General features: G+C 39.4%; 1 protein-coding gene and 1 pseudogene across 2 annotated transcripts in view; one reads left to right on the top strand and one right to left on the bottom strand.

The window, feature by feature from the left end:
- The first annotated feature begins 992 nt into the window (after positions 1-992).
- On the top strand, positions 993-5,200 carry LOC148716585 (uncharacterized; annotated as a pseudogene). The gene is made up of 3 exons (XR_015995550.1): positions 993-1,453; positions 1,604-3,250; positions 3,551-5,200. The product of XR_015995550.1 is annotated as an uncharacterized LOC148716585 (transcript).
- A 10,801-nt stretch (positions 5,201-16,001) lies between these two features.
- Positions 16,002-20,202, bottom strand: part of LOC148716584 (uncharacterized) — a 13,300-nt gene continuing 9,099 nt past the window's right edge. Inside the window, exon 2 of the mRNA XM_088744604.1 lies at positions 16,002-17,755. Within this exon, the coding sequence (XP_088600730.1) occupies positions 16,440-17,755 (1,316 nt within the window). The 3' untranslated portion in view covers positions 16,002-16,439. The remainder of the gene's footprint in view (positions 17,756-20,202) is intronic.

Below are 20,202 nucleotides of genomic sequence, written 5' to 3'. Positions count from 1 at the left end.
AAGGGATATTTTGGCGAAATAAAAAAAATTCGAGTTTTCGTCACTGATTTCGATTCTTGAAATTTTCTGGCGGCTTCTCTTAGGTCTTAGTTTTCGTAACACCCCACTTTGGGTACGTTTGACGTAGTGACACCACCGGAAGGTAGGCAAATAGTGGGGGTAAAATGGGTCTATGCCGTCAAAAATAGACCAAATGGAGAAGAAACTCATAAGACGCGTTGCGTGGCTAAAGGCTGTTTACAAATTGCCGAAATAGACCACCAAGAAACGTTTGTGCCTACAATTCGAATGAGTTCAGTTCGCATGCTGATGCAACATGCTGTCCAAAATAATATGATCACACACCAAATGGATGTTAAAACTGCTTACCTAAACGCGCCGGTAGATTGCGATATTTACATGGAACAGCCAAAAGGTTTCGAAGAGGTAGACAAAAACGGCGAAAAGCTAGTGTGTAAATTGAAGAAATCACTTTACGGTCTCAAACAAAGCGGGAGAAATTGGAAAAATATGCTGCATAGCTTTTTGTGTAAAAAAAATTTTTCTCAGTCACGCTTTGACCCTTGCGGGTACGTAAGGACTTCAGAGAGCGAAGGATGTGTTGACCTAATTATTTGGGTCGACGATACCATTATATGGGCAACCAGTTTCAAATTGTTAGAGAGCGTAAAAGAGTCTCTCAGTCAAAAATTCAAAATGAAGGATTTAGGTGAGCTCTCGTGGTTTTTTGGAACCCAATTCAAGTGTAGTGAAAGTTTAATTGAGATGAGCCAAAGCCAATATATTGACGAAGTTCTAACCAAATTCAAAATGAGCGATGGCAAGCCAAAATCAACTCCGTGTGCTTTTGGAGTAAAAAAGAGTGTGACGTAAACTCAAGAGAATTAGATGACCCCAGGTTATATCGGGCAATTGTTGGGATGTAATGACAGGCACAAAACATGATTTATGCTATGTCGTGACTAAACTTTCACAGAACATGGCCAAACCATAGTTAGTAGAGGGGACTGGTTAGGAAACGCGGCAAACTTCAGTCGGATAGGTTATTGTTCAATTTTATCGAGATCACGTGACAATGACCCTGCACACATAAATCCAAAATGGCGCCGTAGGCTTGTTTCGACAGTCACGTAGCGTTTAATTTTTTGGATTTTCTCCGTGATCGAGCGACATCGTACCTTCAAAATATAGCTAAAAGCATTAATCAAGTCAGTGTACATAATGCCAGGTGAAAATTGTTCAGTATTTGGCTGTGGAACGTGTAGGAGAAGTAAAGGAATTGGAATCTGGAAGCTACCGGCGCCGCGAAACGCAGAGTACAAGAAGTGGCGAGAAGACTGGCTCAACGAGCTCACTAAAACTAGAGTTGTTGATGCTAACTTCCGCCAACTGATAGAAAAAGACAGGGTGTTTACCTGTGAGAAGCACTTTAAGCCCGAAGACATAGAGAAATGTAAGTAAACACAGTGTATGGTTCAGTAGTGGGACTTAGCTTAGTAGGCTAAGCGAAGGCTCGCTACTGTTTGTTGATAAAGTGTGCGTCTCTAACTCTTTATATACAGCATTTCTCTTTAATGATAACTTATGTTTTTGTATTTTTCAGTTGAAACCGAGAAGATGCTCAAGACTAAGCCTAGATTTGGCGCTATACCTACTTTAAATATGCCTAAGAAGTCGCATCAAACTAAACCAGTGAAGACACGAGCTGCAAGAGCGGTAGTCAAAGATGTCGCTCCTGAACAAAATGCCAAGTATTATAAAAGCTTCAAAGACTTGGTATCAAGACTAAAGACCTTGAAATCCATTAAAGATTGGACTCTAGAAGAACTAAGTGATAGGATTGTGCTAAAGAAAGTCACGACTGCTCTACTACCTGAACTTCAGATAATGATCGATGACAGCTTGGGCTTCACTATCTCTGTGTCTGGATGGCTACTGCCTGACGATCATGAACTTTATATGAAAACGTTGAGAACTGTAAGGAATATTACAGTATCTGAACTTATTAAGAGTACAGAAGTGTTGTTTGTTTGCCCTGGTGTTAAGCCAACTGCTTCTTTTAGTGAATTAAGACACCATGTTATTTCAAAGCCAAGAGATCCCTTGTTTGATTCTGGTGATGGCGAAGATTCATTCCCATGCAAAGAGTTTTGGAGAACTTGTAATTGTTCTGTTTTGTGCGAAACAGATGATCAGTGCCCAAGCTGTTGTAGTTTTCAACATAAGCAAACACTTTCTGACAATGCAAAATGCCGAAAACTAGCTGAACCAGCACATCTGTTTGCACCTGTTTCAAAAACATCTCCTCAAAGAATTATGGCGACATTACAACTTCAAAGAATTAAATGTGCTGAACTTGAAAAGCAGCTTTACAACATGAGATGTGAAATCCAGAAATCCAGTCTTAAAGTTGATGATGAACTGAGTAGGGACATAACTTCGATACTCAGCAATTCAAGTGAGAATATCACTCCATTTATGAATCTCTTTTGGCAGGAACAAAAAAGATCTTATCTGCCAGTACCACTGGAGTGAAGTATCATCCTATGATAGTTCGCTTTTGTTTATCACTTGCTGCAAAATCCCCTTCTTGTTATGAGGAATTGCGTAAGAGTAAGATCTTAAGGCTGCCAAGCCAAAGAACACTAAGAGACTATAGGAACTGTATTTGCCCACGCACTGGATTCCATGAGGATGTCATTGAGGAGCTAATTGTACAGTCACAGAGCTATTTTGATGTCCAAAGATATGTGGTGTTGCTCTTTGACGAAATGAAGATCACCTCAAACCTGGTTTTTGACAAATTCACCGGAGAATTAATTGGGTTTGTTGATCTCGGAGATCCTGATGTCAACTTTGCAAGCCTAGAAAAAGCTGATAACCTTGCCAGCCATGCATTAGTTTTTATGGTACGAGGTGTGTCCACCGAGCTCAAATTCAGTTTAGCTTATTTTGCTACGGATGGTATCACATCATACCAACTAATGCCGCTCTTCTGGGAGGCTATTGGCATCCTTGAGATGTCATGTAACCTATGGGTCATTGCAAGCACTTCCGACGGGGCAACACCGAACAGGAGGTTCTTCCGAATGCACAAAGTTCTAGATGGCAATGCTGATGGTGATGTGTGCTACCGCACTATCAACTTGTATGCCACACACCGCTTCATCTATTTCTTTTCAGATGCTCCTCACCTAGTGAAAACAACACGTAACTGCCTCTACAGTTCTGGCCATGGATCATGTACCAGGTAAGATGTCTTAAAATCACAAATGGGCATTGAAATCTGTGTACTTTTAAGTACACAGATATTAAAAAAGTCACTTAAATGTCTTTGCTTATTTTGCAAATCAATTCATCGATGTTTCTTATGGTGCGTTTATAATGAGAATCCTCACAATGTATTTCCTTGTCAGCATTAGTTGTTTGTCTGTTTTTGTTTTTGTTTTGTTATTGTTTTGTTTTTGTTAAACATGTAATTGCAACAATGAAATAATACAATAATAGAAATTTAATGTATTTCTAATTTTGATTTATTTTTATTTTTTAGGTACATGTGGAATGATGGTCATTTTATTCTTTGGCAGCACATAGCTCACCTATTTTACCAAGATGTAGAAAATGGGTTGAAGTTGCCAACAAGAATAACCTACGATCATATTAAGTTAAATTCCTATTCCACCATGAGAGTTAATCTGGCAGCCCAAGTATTAAGTGCATCAGTAGCAGCAATGTTGAGAGAGTTTGGAACTCCAGAGATGCAAGCAACAGCCAAATTGTGTAGCATGATCGATTCCTTCTTCGATTGCCTCAATGTGAGAAGTACGAAAGAGCACGAGAGAAAGAGGAACCATTTTTGGCACCATATACATCACAGAATGATGCCCGATTCACTTGGCTAGAAAGTGATTTCCTTGGCTATCTAAGGGATTGGAAAGAAAGCATAACCAACCGACCTGGGAATTTTTCCAAAAATGCTCAAAGCCGTATGTTTTTATCCTGGCAGACCTATGAAGGTTTACAAATTACAGCCCACTCTGCTGTAGAAGCAACAAACTTCCTCCTGGGAGAAGGTATGGAATATGTACTTACAGAGAGATTTTGCCAGGATTCTGTCGAAGAGTACTTTGGCAACCAAAGAAAGTTGGGACGAAGAAGTGACAATCCTGACATGAGAACATTTGGGTACAATAACAATACCATCATGGTCCAACGTGCAGTGTCCTGCCAATCAGGTAACACAAGAGGAAGAAGAGATAGAGACAAGGCATGGGTTAACATTTCAAATGATCCTGTCCCAAAGAAAAAAAGGAAAAAAGACAAGTAGTAGGCCCAAAAAGAGATTCATTTCTATTTAAGTTCACATTCAAATACATATGATAACATTAATGTATTAGTATGTTCTAAGAAACTAGCTTCCAGAGGTTTTAGCTTTAATAAATAAATGTATATACAGTAGCATGTTAGGTAAGAAAGTCAACATTAAGTATGACTAGAAATGCTGAAAATAAACAAGTCACTCTATGTTAGATACTTTAACCATATAGCCTTTATACTAATTTTTGTCTATAAAATAATCATTAATGAGCAATATTTAATATATTGCAGGTTGTAGTTACCAAATTCATCTCTTGTAATAAATTACTTATTGACAAATTGTTGCAAGCCCTTAATTCTAACTATATCTGCCTTTCTTGTTCCTTGCTGGCTCTACAAATTTCCTTTCGAATTTCTTTTGTCTTCATTTGTTTACATTGAATTTTATGTTTCTGTAGAACATCTTTGGCCAGTCAAAAACACCGTATAGTAACATATAAATGAATAATGCTGTCCAATAATCTTTTGCAATGCTGTTATCTACCACTATATCTGAGTCCAACAACATGGTGTTATACGCTGAGACCAAATGAACATCACAAGCTGATTTGGTTTCTATCTTAGCATTGTCAATCTTCAGCTGGAGACTTCCTGAGCTCAGAATCCTAAAATTATGTTCTATTCTCTTAAAAATTGTTTGAGCTTGTTTAGAAATAGCCCAAAGTCCACCTCGGTTTAAAGATGAAATTAGTTTTGACTCTCTGCAACATGAAAATCTTTGCTTTGCCAGCTTTCAGTATTGAAGCTGTTTGTTCAGTATGTGCTGTGGGACTGTAAACATTGTTCACCTTGCTATAAAGCTTGTGCAGTACATATCCTCCAATATATTGTAACCCTGCCATTTCTCTATCACACAGTTTAGTGGGGGTATTGGGATTTGGTGATTCACCTTTCTGTTTGCTGTGAGCTATCAAACACTCAGCCACTTTGGTACTACGCAATATTGCCGCATTACTTGACAACCCCACAAAAATCTTTGTTGAATTGAGGCCTATTCTTGAATAGTACTTCGAGTAGAATTGTTCTGCATTTCCAGTTTTAACCAAACGCATATACATGGATTCTACTTCTGAGAATTCCATATTTTCTTGATCCCAGGCAATCGTTTATCTTCGTAGCTCTTCTCTTACGCTTTGAGGGTAGATTTTTCTTTCAATTATTTTATCTCGTGCTTTCATTGATAACGCTTCGAAGTCTTCAGCAGTGAATTTGGCTTGTTGAGTCGGTTAATTTCCCCGCGCTTGTTCCTCCTTATGCTTTACTGTCTTATGTCTTTTTAATCCAGCCTTAGTCTTGCATTTCTTTTAGCACAACTCGCAAAAAATTCCCTCTTCGTATTGAACCTCAAAATCGATAGACTTTCAGTAAAAAAATGTTGCACTACGACCGATGCCGTTGCTAAGGGCATCAATAACTACAAAGTTTTTGGGCGAAAATAACGTTTTAAAGGCTTCTCAAAGACTTAGAGAGTCAGCTGCTTCGACATAGTGCTCTTGTAATTCTTCATCGTTTTCCAAAGTTCCAATATGGCATTAAATTCGTCGCCGAAGAAAAATAAGTCGTTCATGTCCACCATGTTGTTTTGGTTCTGTGCAGGGTCATTGGTCACGTGACGTTCAATCGAAGCTCAGGGGACAGACAATAGGCCGGCCCTTTGAAGCTTACCGCGTTTCCTAACCAGTCCCCTCTACTAACTATGGCCAAACCTACTGAGTCAGATCTAAACTTGGCTAAGTATGTGTTAAGGTATTTAAAAGGTACAGGAGATCAATGCCTTAAGTTCGAAAAATCCGAGTCACCATTTAAATTAACGGGATTTTGTGACTCGGATTGGGGAGCATCTGTTAAAGATAGATGTAGTATAACTGAGTATAATTTTCAATTATCAGGGAAAGGTCCTTTAATTTCACGGAAAAGCCGTAAACAGCAAACTGTAGCTTTGTCTACCTGTGAAGCGGAATACATTTCGCTAGCTAGTGCTGTACAAGAGTCAAAGTTTTTTTAGACAACTGTGTAAAGATATGAATATTACGGTAGATGATGTTCTAATATATGCAGACAATCAGGGGACAATTAATCTAGCTGAGAACCCAGTTAACCATCAGAGGTCAAAACACATTGACATAAAATACCATTTTATAAGATCAGAAATACAAGCAGGGACTGTAAAGTTAGAATATGTTCCAACGGATGAAAATTTGGCTGAAATTTTCACAAAGCCAGGAACTAAAGCCAAACTAGACAAATTTAAATAGTTTTGTATATATTTTATGTGTCCATAACGATTGGAGCAAGTGGGGGTGTTAGAATAGGTGCTCCAAAATCATGACCAGTGTAACCGCACGCTTACCACAATGAGATACAATGAAATATATGAAGTTCATATATTTTGTACTGTGGTATTAGATACATGTGATGCACGATCCTCGCAGTAGATAGCGCTATTTAAGCAATAGCGAAAATCAGACCTTTTTTATTTTTTTCAGGTCTGATTTTCGCTATTGCTTAAATAGCGCTATCTACTGCGAGGATCGTGCATCATATGCTTACCACAATGTTTATCACAGTTAATCGTTGCCTCTTTACGCATTTGTAGAAAACCGCTTTAGGAAATGCCGCAAAATTGTACAGGTGATGCTATGCCAAGTATGTTAACTTAAATCAGAGCCGCTTATGGATGATTGTATGAAAGCCAGTGTCTGTGCAATAAAAATCAGTTGTTACTCCTACTTGTGTGATGCGTATGTTCTATCTGTAGCATGACGACATCAGTAAACCTAACAGTCGGTCTAGCGCCATTAATCATTTTAGCTTTTGATCAACCTCCGGCAAAGTTTTTCCTGCCTTTTCCCCAAGTTCAAAAACGTTTTCAGGATCAAGACAGCAAAATTAGCTCCAGACTCTTCAGGTGTTCCATGCAGTGATCATTGATGGCTTTTATCGCTCCATTTCCTATGTTCTTCGTGTGAGTTGATCTCGATTCTTCACTTAAAATTTCTCGAACGTTTCTAGGATTACGCAAAAAAAAAATCGACAGGCATGAGCTTAACGTTTTTAACACACACTCGTATCATCTAAAGAATCTGAAATATTACCTCCGAGTCAATTACATTTAAATGGAGGACAAAGCGAAGGAAATGAGATAACAATATTATGAGTACAAAATTACCTGCTACCGGTCATTTCGTGTATGCCATTATCTAACGGGAAGTATTATGTTCTTTGGTATTAAGCAATGTTTTTATTTGTTCATCAAGACTGGTTAAAAAAATGACAGACTACTCTGAGCTTTCCATTACAGTATTGCTTTTTTTTTGCTCGGCAGTTTGTTTACTTTTTTGTGGACGTAAACAAAGAGGGTTTATGCAAAGGTGAGGTTGTGGCATAGGGGACAAAGATGTATGATGAGCTTCCCCACAGTGCATGCTTATTAAAAAAATTCATGATCAGTCACTGTCTATAACTGTCACTGTCACTGCCATTGTCATTGTCATTGTCACTGTCAGTCACTGTCATTGTCGCTGTCATTGTCACTGTCATTGTCACTGTCATTGTCACTGTCATTGTCAGTCATTGTCACTGTCACTGTCACTGTTATTGTCACTGTCACTGTCACTGTCACTGTTATTGTCATTGTCACTGTCACTGTCACTGTTATTGTCACTGTCACTGTTATTGTCACTGTCATTGTCACTGTCATTGTCATTGTCACTGTCACTGTTATTGTCACTGTCACTGTAACTGTCATTGTCACTGTCATTGTCACTGTCACTGTCACTGTAACTGTCACTGTCATTGTCACTGTTATTGTCACTGTAACTGTAACTGTCATTGTCACTGTCATTGTCACTGTCACTGTCACTGTAACTGTCACTGTCATTGTCACTGTTATTGTCACTGTCACTGTAACTGTCATTGTCACTGTCATTGTCACTGTCACTGTCACTGTAACTGTCACTGTCATTGTCACTGTTATTGTCACTGTAACTGTAACTGTCATTGTCACTGTCATTGTCACTGTCAGTGTCACTGTAACTGTCACTGTCACTGTTATTGTCACTGTAACTGTCACTGTTATTGTCACTGTCACTGTTATTGTCACTGTCACTGTTATCGTCACTGTCATTGTCACTGTCACTGTCACTGTCACTGTAACTGTCACTGTCACTGTCACTGTTATTGTCACTGTCACTGTCATTGTCACTCTAACTGTCACTGTCATTGTCACTGTCACTGTTATTGTCACTGTCACTGTCACTGTCACTGTCACTGTTATTGTCACTCTCACTGTCATTGTCACTGTAACTGTCACTGTCATTGTCACTGTCACTGTTATTGTCATTGTCACTGTCACTGTCACTGTCACTAACACTGTCATTGTCACTGTCACTGTCACTGTAACTGTCACTGTCACTGTTATTGTCCCTGTCACTGTTATTGTCACTGTCACTGTAACTGTCATTGTCACTGTCATTGTCACTGTCACTGTCACTTTTATTGTCACTGTCACTGTTATTGTCACTGTCACTGTCACTGTCACTGTCACTGTCACTGTCACTGTTATTGTCACTGTCACTGTCACTGTTATTGTCACTGTCACTGTCACTGTCACTAACACTGTCATTGTCACTGTCACTGTCACTGTAACTGTCACTGTCACTGTTATTGTCCCTGTCACTGTTATTGTCACTGTCACTGTAACTGTCATTGTCGCTGTCATTGTCACTGTCACTGTCACTGTTATTGTCACTGTCACTGTTATTGTCACTGTCACTGTCACTGTCACTGTCACTGTCACTGTCACTGTCACTGTTATTGTCACTGTCACTGTCACTGTCACTGTTATTGTCACTGTCACTGTCATTGTCACTGTCACTGTTATTGTCACTGTCATTGTCACTGTCATTGATATTGTCACTGTCATTGTCACTGTCATTGTCCCTGTCACTGTTATTGTCACTGTCATTGTCACTGTCATTGATATTGTCACTGTCATTGTCACTGTCATTGTCCCTGTCACTGTTATTGTCACTGTCATTGTCACTGTCATTGATATTGTCACTGTCATTGTCACTGTCATTGTCCCTGTCACTGTTATTGTCACTGTGCCTGTCACTGTTATTGTCACTGTGCCTGTCACTGTCACTGTCACTGTCACTGTTATTGTCACTGTCACTGTAACTGTCACTGTCACTGTCACTGTCACTGTTATTGTCACTGTCACTGTTATTGTCACTGTCACTGTAACTGTCATTGTCACTGTCATTGTCACTGTCACTGTTATTGTCACTGTCATTGTCACTGTCATCGATATTGTCACTGTCATTGTCACTGTCATTGTCCCTGTCACTGTTATTGTCACTGTGCCTGTCACTGTTATTGTCACTGTGCCTGTCACTGTCACTGTCACTGTCACTGTTATTGTCACTGTCACTGTAACTGTCATTGTCACTGTCACTGTCACTGTTATTGTCACTGTCACTGTTATTTTCACTGTCATTGTTACTGTCATTGTCCCTGTCAGTGCTATTGTCACTGTCACTGTCACTGTTACTGTCACTGTCACTGTCATTGTTACTGTCATTGTCCCTGTCACTGTTATTGTCACTGTCACTGTCACTGTTATTGTCACTGTCACTGTTATTGTTATTGTCATTGTCACTGTCACTGTTATTGTCACTGTCACTGTTATTGTCACTGTTATTGTCACTGTCATTGTCACTGTCATTGTCACTGTCATTGTCCCTGTCATTGTCACTGTCATTGTCACTGTCACTGTCATTGTCACTGTCACTGTCACTGTCACTGTTATTGTCACTGTCACTGTTATTGTTATTGTCATTGTCACTGTCACTGTTATTGTCACTGTCACTGTCACTGTTATTGTCACTGTCACTGTCATTATCACTGTTATTGTCACTGTCACTGTTATTGTCACTGTCACTGTCACTGTCACTGCTATTGTCACTGTCATTGTCCCTGTCACTGTTATTGTCACTGTCACTGTCACTGCCATTGTCACTGTCACTGTCACTACCATTGTCATTGTCACCGTTATTGTAGCTGTCCCTGTCACTGTTATTGTCACTGTCACTGTCACTGTCATTGTCACTGTCACTGTCACTGCTATTGTCACTGTCACTGTTATTGTCACTGTCACTGTCATTATCACTGTTATTGTCACTGTCACTGTTATTGTCACTGTCACTGTCACTGTCACTGCTATTGTCACTGTCATTGTCCCTGTCACTGTTATTGTCACTGTCACTGTCACTGCCATTGTCACTGTCACTGTCACTACCATTGTCATTGTCACCGTTATTGTAGCTGTCCCTGTCACTGTTATTGTCACTGTCACTGTCACTGTCATTGTCACTGTGACTGTCACTGCTATTGTCACTGTCACTGTTATTGTCACTGTCACTGTCATTGTTATTGTCACTGTCACTGTTATGTATATGTGGTCGAGCATTACGAAACACCTCGAAACCTCATCGAAAAAATCCTTGATGATTGCTTCGATGAAGTTCGGGGTGTAGTGCACCATCTGTTCTCCTGCTACGTACGGCTCGAGTCAGAGATCTCAAACGGCTTCAAGAAAGACAGGAAGTTCAACTAAGCAGAGCGCTGGACGAAAGTTTGAATAGTTACCTAAATCTTTCATCCAACAGTTCAGAGGTATGAAGAGCAGCTTTTAACAATCTGTGAAGCAAACATTTATTTTAGTAGTCACAGAGATCTTGCAGTCCTTGGTTAATGCCCTCGCGTAGACAGTCCTACAATTTTCACTAAGAACCTTCATCTACATCAGGATATTAAACCCGAAGATGAAATGTCCCTTTTGGGGAAGCTCTCTACCAAATGATCAAGGTTAGATAAAGATACCTTGTCAGAAAAGAAAAAACAAAACAAAACAAAAAAAAAAAACCGTAAATTGCACCGGGCCAATTTATCCAAGGGGAAGGCAATTCTGTTAATTATTCAAATCTCCAATTCATTTTTTCTCTCTGGACTCTACGAATTTTGCATGATGAGATACTCATTCCAGAGAAAAATTGTTTGCACAATTTGCATTTTGGTTCAAAGTAATTTCGTGCGATTGGTTCGGTGTTGCTAATTTATACAAGTAAGAATAGAAGACAAAAATATGACCATCGTCAAACAAGTTTTCAGCTCTTCGGACGAAGAACTTGGGTTAAAGTACATTTAAATTTTTCCCAACTGAACATTCAATCAGTGTAAAACGGGAAAGATTTCCACACAGCACCGTACTTGCCTTCAGGACTACGGCTTTAGTTTAGAACTGAGTATGGGGTTATAAGAAAATCTTTCCCGGTTTTGATTTCGTCCATCTCTAAAGACTCGAGTGCTATAAGAAAACAGACCGTTTGGAGCTGGCATCGTGTTTATTTTTACAGAATACCCTGCGATACAAGATATAAATGCATGTAAGAAATAAGGTACGTAAACAAGGAGATAAAAAACCGAAGTTGACAAGGATCTCTCGGGTGCAAGACTTTTGCATAGCTTAAAAAACCATTAGCATCCGACCAGTTCCTAGCTTTCACGCCTAAATAACTTATACAGAAAACATAAAATTGTGTAATTGCTTCGTTGAAAATAGGTTACGTAAAGTAACAAATACTTCAACCTTGCGATGACTTTTGAGTGGAAACCTTTATCTTCATTTACCTTCAAGATTCCTGTTGGCAGGATTTACAGTAGGATTTACTTCAACCCCGCATTTACCACGCGGTTAACATCTTCATTTCTCTCCTCTCCTTTGCTGACGAATGATCCAAATCAGTTCTCTCATCGAACTCTTCTGCTTCAACGTGGGTTTTGTTCAGAAGCATTTCAATGAGAGCTACACGAAATTCTCTTAACCTGACTGTGTAGTCGAACCGATTAAGTAAAGAGTTGACCAGAGTTAAAAACATTGCTGAGGTAAAAACGACATAATGCGCATTTGTCGAGACTCCTGCATTGAAAATTCTAAAACTAAGAAAAGGCAAATAACAGAAAATTACTATTAAAACAACAATCCTTGTTACTTTAAGGGTTCTTTTCACCTTTAAAAGATTTTGCCTGGCTTTCAGTGAAACTGATGGTCTGCAATCTGTCTCTCATGTCGACGAGTCTCGCGGCACACTATTACATTGCAGAAAATGATGGAAACCAGAAATGTAACCACTACTGCATTGTTCACAGCGATGAAAATTTTTCGGTCGATTATCACAAGAATCTGTAATACAGCACTGACAATGGACAGGTTGCTATGAGTATCACTATGTTGATGACTGAAAAAGTGAAAGAAAGGGTGGAAAAACGATTCGACGTCAGAAGAAACAACGGATAATCTGAAGGATTGATATTCTGAAAATTTTTATTGAGTTTCATCTTCTTCCCGGCTTCTCATCAAATCTCCAATTTGTCTTCCTCTCGTTGTTACATGAGGCAAGAAATGTTTTGATCTGTCTACTGTATGGGTTTGTTGCTGTACTTGCCTTATCTCATGTGACTTTTCAAGTGGGTAACTAAGGCATCAGTATTTGTTGTGGGTTATCCTTTTATGTTTTTGATTTCCTTTGAGCGATTTTCTCTTCATCTTAATTCGTTCAACACAATGTAACAAAAGGTGCAGTAGATATTCCTCACGGAAGTACAACTGTAATTATGGTCTGTATAAAGCGGTAACCCTGTATTTAGCAGTGGGTTGAGATAGTCCCCGTAATCACTGTGATTTGTACCTTCACCAAGCAGTTGTCTCTTTTAAGCGGTCGTGGTAACCTTTACTAAGCCTCAACGACCTGCTTCTCTTGTCCTCTACCAGTGATGAACGGTTACTTTAAGTGGAACCACTGAGACAAAACTAGAATAGTATTCGAAGTAAAATCTAAGACAAGATTTCCGTATCACCCCATACTTCTTTATGCATACAATTGTTGGGTATAAGAAAACAGAAGCAAAACAACAGATTACCTTTGGGACTTCGGCTTTGTTTTTGATTGGTATGGGGTTATACGGAAATCTTTCCAAATTTAATTCTTGTTTCTCTTCCGAAATCAATGTTAGTAGCATATCACCGCGAAAACAGCGGTACGTTACTGAACTGGGCTAAGCGCGAAAAACGAGTAAACAGGCATACTACTGCTATATGTACATCGATAAATAATGCGAAGTAGCAACAAGGCGGCAATAAAGTGGAAACAAAGGTATAAGCGTCCGCTAATTACGGAGTGAAAAGACATTAACAATGAACTCTAAACGCAAAGAATCCAACACGAAAAATGTCGCTCTTAGAACGTCACTTGTTAACTGGCTTTTGTGAAAGAAAAATCCTGATTTCCGATGGATCCTGAAAGGAAGCAGTGCACAATTGGAAAAGAAAAAACATGAAGTTGCTGAAGAAAGAAGAAATGCAAATAACCTGACACACGATGTATTGTTTTTACGTGACCGTTCCGGCAGTAGGAATACGAAGATTTGTATGTGCGAGACGGTTGATTCGGAAAACCAGTAATGTATCTGAGATTTAAACGGAAAAAAGCAGTTTACCTTGTGTAATGGCGTATTCCTTGGTTTTCGACTGGTTTTTGCGTCGACACTAATAATGAACAAGAGAGGTCATGGCAACACTGTGTTCAGCTGCCGCCTCCCGGTGTTTCGGATGGAGGAGGTAGCCGTACTCAGGCCAGTGAAACTAAGCTCATCTGATAGCTCTGGAAGGGGACACTTAGATTCAAAGCAAAGGAACTGAAAAGAAATACGGCAAGGAATCGACCGCAAACTGAACGAAAGCGGAAATAAAGAGACTTACCACTGAGATGGAGTTATTCATTTTTTACCATTCTGGGAAATCAGTAGGACAAAATTGATCAGTTCTTGTTCGCTGGTAATTTTTTGAATATTAGCTTTTACTTTAGGGTAATAATTCTATGTTTCTTTCTTCCTCTAAGGTCTTAGCCATTACGCCACTGAAAGCGTTCAAACCTTACAAATAGATGATCTCCATGCGATTAACAGCAAAACAATTCAGGTGTCAGACGTAAGAATTTTATAGGAAAATTAATTACCTGACTCGTGAATTCCGCGTTAAATTGCACTTGAAAACCGATATCGCACGAATCGCTTCACGATTCGTGCGATATCGGTTTTCAAGTGCAATTTAACGCGGAATTCACGAGTCAGGTAATCAAATTTCCTTGAATCGCGTCATTGAATAAAAATAGGAAAACAAAAAAACAGCAATAAAATTGTTTGTTTTCATCCTGAGCGGGCGCCCCAGAAAGCCATTTTGAAGTCAACTTGTCAGAACTGTCATTGCGTTAGCGAATAGGAAGCAAGGTCAGTCGTGCACGTTAGAACCTTCTACATCTTTTATTTAACAAATAGAGAAGCCTTGACTGTGCTCTGTTCTGTAGTAAAGCACGCAGGAAGCGGCTAGAGCACGAAAGAAGTGTAGGGAGAAACAAGAGACGTAGTCGAGTGTTTCTCCCCACTTCTTGAGTTTTCACTTCATTGGTTTTCTCTTTTTTTTTTCACTTCACTGGTTTTCTCTTTTTCACTTCACTGGTCTTCTCTTTAAGAAGAGAAAGCCAGGATTAAAAAAGAAACGCTTAAATCAAGTTAAATCGATAAAATAACGACATCAGAAGCAAACAACACACGTATGGAATAAGGTAAGCCATTTTTATTTAATATTTTCACTTTTCACTATCTCCATGGATATCTTGTAGAAAATCCCATACAAATCCTTATAAATCGATATGCAAATTGTGTTCCTTGTGTGGTTCTAAAAGAGAGCTTGGGCCGCCTGTGAGTTTATGAGTAGATTTTACCACATATTTCGTGGTATTCGAACAAAAATGTACGCTTCCTTCATATCAGCTTTAGGAAATCCATTTCTGATATAACAGCGACGTGAAAGCGATGATCTATTTCCAAAATCGTTTACTCTGAACGCCGAAACAACCTTTCGTCATTTATTTGCTTCTAGCAAGTGGCAATGTTTTGCCTCGTGGCGATTCCACAGGTGGCCCAAGCGTACTGTGTGACTTTGGGGTGTAAAGTACACTGACGGTAATAACTAACATATTAAGATCGAATTTCAAGCGTACGTGTGAGCCATTGAAAGAGGACAAATTTAAAAAAAAATAATAATAAAAAGTTTAGAAGGATACTAAAAGCGAGGAATAAAACATGCGAAGTCTCCTTACCTTTTTTCCGTAGTCGCTTTGTCGCCAAAGGTCGTTTGAACGCTGTTTTGGCGGCTTGCTTTGTAACGCGTGCAGTGTCAACAGTCAAATGTAAAAATAGGAAAAATTATAAAAAAAATCAGGAAAAAATTAAAAAGGAAAATAAAAGCGAGGAATATATCGTATGAAGTCTCCTTTCCTTTTTTCCGTAGCTTCTTTGACGTTTTCGGTCCATTTAACGCTGTTTTGGCGACCTTCTTTGCAACGCGTGCGGTGCTACCGGTCAACTGTGTATAAAAAAAAACCTAATTTTTTTTATAATTTTTCCTATTTTACATTTGGCTGATCAAATAGAAAATAAGTTGGAAGTGGTACCATTGAATTTTTATGCACTTTTCGATCCAAGAAAACAATGATTACATCTGCTCTTGCAAAGATTAGTGATATTTTTATTTCTACAGGTTAAATAAAACTTGACCGAATGTAAAAAGGATTCTGACGAGACCACGCCACCTAAACAGTTATATTTACTTTTACCTGATAGAAGAATTAATGTGTTTCTATTCTAGACTTAAAGATCGCACATCTTTTGAGGAAACAAAAGGAGAATTCTTTAATGCCTTGAGTTTGGACAAAAAGTTTGAAGTTCTAATAGGGCTCACTTATGACTGCGTCATCATTACTGCCTAACTTGTTTTTATCATTTTTTTTTAATAATCTAACGCAAGCTATGACGATATATCACTCATGATATCATGTAAATGACGGCTAATACTAGAAAATGGAGTTCAAATGTTCCAGCCGAAAGGCTAGTCTTTTGCTTTTTAGATTGGCTTTGGAAGAAGCAGCAGACTTAGAGATTGTTTATGATCCCTTGTGTGCATTCCCCTTCGGGTCTATGCAGGACTTCTTGCCTCCAGCCTTTGGAAAATTTTTGCATCTCATTTTCTTGGGCCAACGAACGCGATACAAGCGCATAAAAGGAGCACAGCCTCTCCTCGCTTGTTTGCAAGTTGAACGACATGGAGGAAGTGGGTCTGTGACTTTCGGTGGACATTCAGGAGCATACATGGAGCAAAGAAAGCGCTTCAGATCTGGCGAACACTTAGACCCAAATAGCGGCCTGAACTGTTGCAAATCAACGGCATCTTCTTCTTTGATGTTTGGCAGTGAGGTATAGTTGTAGCCAATACCTTGGCAGAAAGGTATTTTGATCTTTTCACATTTCTTTGTTGCGGTCAAAGTTTTCGTTGGAAGAAGAGCGACCGGAGGAAGAGGTGATGCTGTAGTTGAAAGTGCCATGCGTCCTATGCACGCCTTGTTGCCAAATTTCGGAAACGTTTCGCATTTCATTCTCTTTGGCCACGTAAACCCGTACCGACGCATGAGAGGCTCACAGCCTTCTTTTGCCCTTATACACAGCGAACGACATGGAGGAATTTCTTTGTTAAAATTCGGCTGACATATAGGAGCATACATGGAGCACAGAAAGACCCTTAAATCTGGTGAACACTTGACTTCAACCAACGGCCAGAATTGGTGAACTTCAAGTGCCGCTTCTTCTTGTGTTCTGTGGTTAAACATGTTTGGCATATAAGTGAAGTTGTAACCGATGCTTTGACACATAGGTATCTTTATCCTCTCACATTTTCTAACAGGGGATGTTTTCGTGGGAAGAACATGCACCGGATGAGTTCCATTCGCTACAATTCTGTTTCCTGCAATGCATGGCTTTTTTCCATCAAGTTGAGGAAACTTTTTGCATTTCATACGTTTAGGCCACGAATAGCCGTACTGACGCAGAAAACGTGCACAACCTTTTCTCACCCGTTCACAAAGCGACCGACATGGTGTAACTTCTGTTTTGACATTTGGCTGGCAGGCAGGAGCATACATAGCACAGAGGAAGACTTTCAGATCTGTCGAACATTTTATCTCAACCAGCGGCCAGAATTGATGAACTTCAAGCGCTGCCTCTTCCTGTGTGAGGTTGAATATGTTTGGCACGTAAGTGAAGTTGTAGCCAAGGCCTTGGCACATAGGTATTTTGAGCTTTTCACATTTTCCTATGTTGCCAGAAACGCTGGAGAACGCACACAAAACCAGCAAGACTATGAGAACGAAGCAATGAATGTCAGCCATCGCAATGTAAAAGCGTTGCCGATGTCTGACCCAATTCATTTATGTACGTAATTCTTGTGAAAATCGTGATAAAATGTTTATCGTAGCTTAAGCTTTCATTTATGACGTCGTCTGGACTGTTCAACTCTTGCGATTAGCTAAACGAGATTTACTGTAAATAGTGGATTTAATTACTAAGCTTTGTGGTTTTGCGCAAGACTTTATTGGCTACATTTTGTTTCAATTAATTTTGCCTTACAGCGAGATAGAACCTCACTAAACGTCTTTTAAAATACTTTTCGCCGAGAAAAATCCAATTCAAGTTTAATCCATCATTAGGTGAGCGCTTGTTGCCTTATGAACAACTAGCCACAGTCGCCAATTCAAAGTTTTATAGATTAACCTTTTTCATGTCAACGTCGGTGTTAGAATACGTGCTCCAATAGCACGACCAATGTAACCGCACGCTTACCACAATGTTTATCGCAGTTAATCGTTGCTTATTTACGCATTTGTAGAAAACCGCTTTAGGAAATGCCACAAAATTGTACAGGTGATGCTATGCCAAGTATGTTATCTTAAATCAGAGCCGCTTATGGATGATTGTATAGAAGCCAGTGCCTGTGCAATAAAAATCAGTTGTTACTCCTACTTGTGTGATGCGTATGTTCTATCTGTAACATGGCGACATCAGTAAACCTGACAGGTTATGGACCCAGGAGAACGCTCATATTTGACGGGAACGAAAGCAAGTACGAGCTATGAGAGGTGAAGTTCTTAGGATACATGCGCCTTCAGAAGCTTTACGATGTAGGATGTAGTTATACCAAAAGAAGATGAAAAAGAAGAACTCAGCGAGGAAAAGAAAACTAGTGTGTTTGCAGAACTGGTCCAGTATTTGGACGATAGAAATTTGTCCTTGGTTATCAGGGAGGCTAACGATGATGGGGGAAAGCGCTCAGAGTCTTAAGGGAGCACTACCAAGGCAAAGGAAAACCCCGCATCGTTGCCCTCTTAGGTTTTTTAGGTTATTTTTAGATAATCTAAAAATTTTCGTCGATTATCTTATCAATATCCACCCCACCATCAAATTCGCCAGCTCACACTCTTCCACTAATGTGGCTTTCCTTGACGTAAGTGTCTTTTTAACCACCGACGGTAATATCTCCTGACCTCTACACCAAACCCACAGACAAACATATGTATCTATTGTGCTCCTCTTGCCATCCATTATATACGAAAAAAGCCATTCCGTTCAGTCTAGCACTCCGCCTACGACGTATCTATTCTACAGATAAAGCTTTTGAGACTCGCGCCGCTCAACTTACCTCATACCTTCTCAAACGGGGTTACAGCCATAAATACGTCACCAAACAAATACACCGCGCTGCTGACATCTCCCGCACACTCACCTTACAAACTAAAGACGTAAAAAAACCTAACCGTATTCCATTTATAACTACTTTTAATCCGTCGCTTCCTCACATCTCTTACATCATCAAAAAACACTGGCATCTACTACAGTCGTCTAACCGCTGCAAAAAAGCTTTTCCTCAGCTGCCAGTTGTCGCCCGTCAGACGCTCCCCCAACCTTCGCGACACATTAGTAACAGCCAAACTCCCCTCTAATTCTACCACTTCCCATACTCAACTCCCCCCCGGCTCTTTCCGTTGTGGAAGAAACTGCGTTACTTGCCCCTACATCTCTGACGGTCTTACTAACTATACCTTTTTTTCTACCGGCGAAACACGTCCCATTAAACCTCACTTGACCTATGACACTAAAAACCTTATCTACTTAATTCAGTGTAACCGCTGTAACTTACAATACATAGGAGAAAATAAACGACGTTTAAAAGACCGTTTTAATGAACACCGCCGTACCATTGATAAACCCAACTCTAAATCCAAACCTACTACAGCGGCAAAACACTTCATTTCCTCTCCTAACCACTCTGCTCACGACATGGAGCTAATCGCCATCGAAAAAGTGTTTTCCAGGAGAGACTCGATACGCAAGGCCAGGGAAGCTTTTTTAATTTCAAGAGGCAACACTATTTATCCAGATGGCCTTAACGCTCGCGAAGAAATGTATTAGTTTCTAGTTATTTATCCAATTTACCTTACTTCATTTCTATTTTTGCTAACTATTTCTATTTTTATTGTTATCTCATTGTCAATCAAATTAGTTTTACATATTTCCGCTGTTACATCATACAGCTATCTAGTAAGCATCACCCCAATTCTCTGTTAATTCCCACTGCACCTGAAGAAGGCTGGTTTGGCCAGCCGATTTTTGCTCCGTCTTAAAATTTACTTATCTACGTTGTATCGGTCTTGCCTCTATATTTATATTTAAAATATTAAATATAATAATACATAAATTTTATACAACCCTGTCATTCATTAATTTAACTGTTCTTTCTTCTAGTTATTTTATTTTGTTTATTCAATTTACCCTACTTTACGTCTATTTTTATCTGTTATCTCACCGTCAATGAAATTA

This window comes from Stylophora pistillata, chromosome 14 (genome assembly GCF_964205215.1).
Source record: "Stylophora pistillata chromosome 14, jaStyPist1.2, whole genome shotgun sequence".
NCBI classification, from domain to species: Eukaryota; Metazoa; Cnidaria; class Anthozoa; order Scleractinia; family Pocilloporidae; genus Stylophora; species Stylophora pistillata.
Note: the sequence above shows the minus strand (reverse complement) of the source record. Positions and strands in the feature narration are given on the sequence as shown.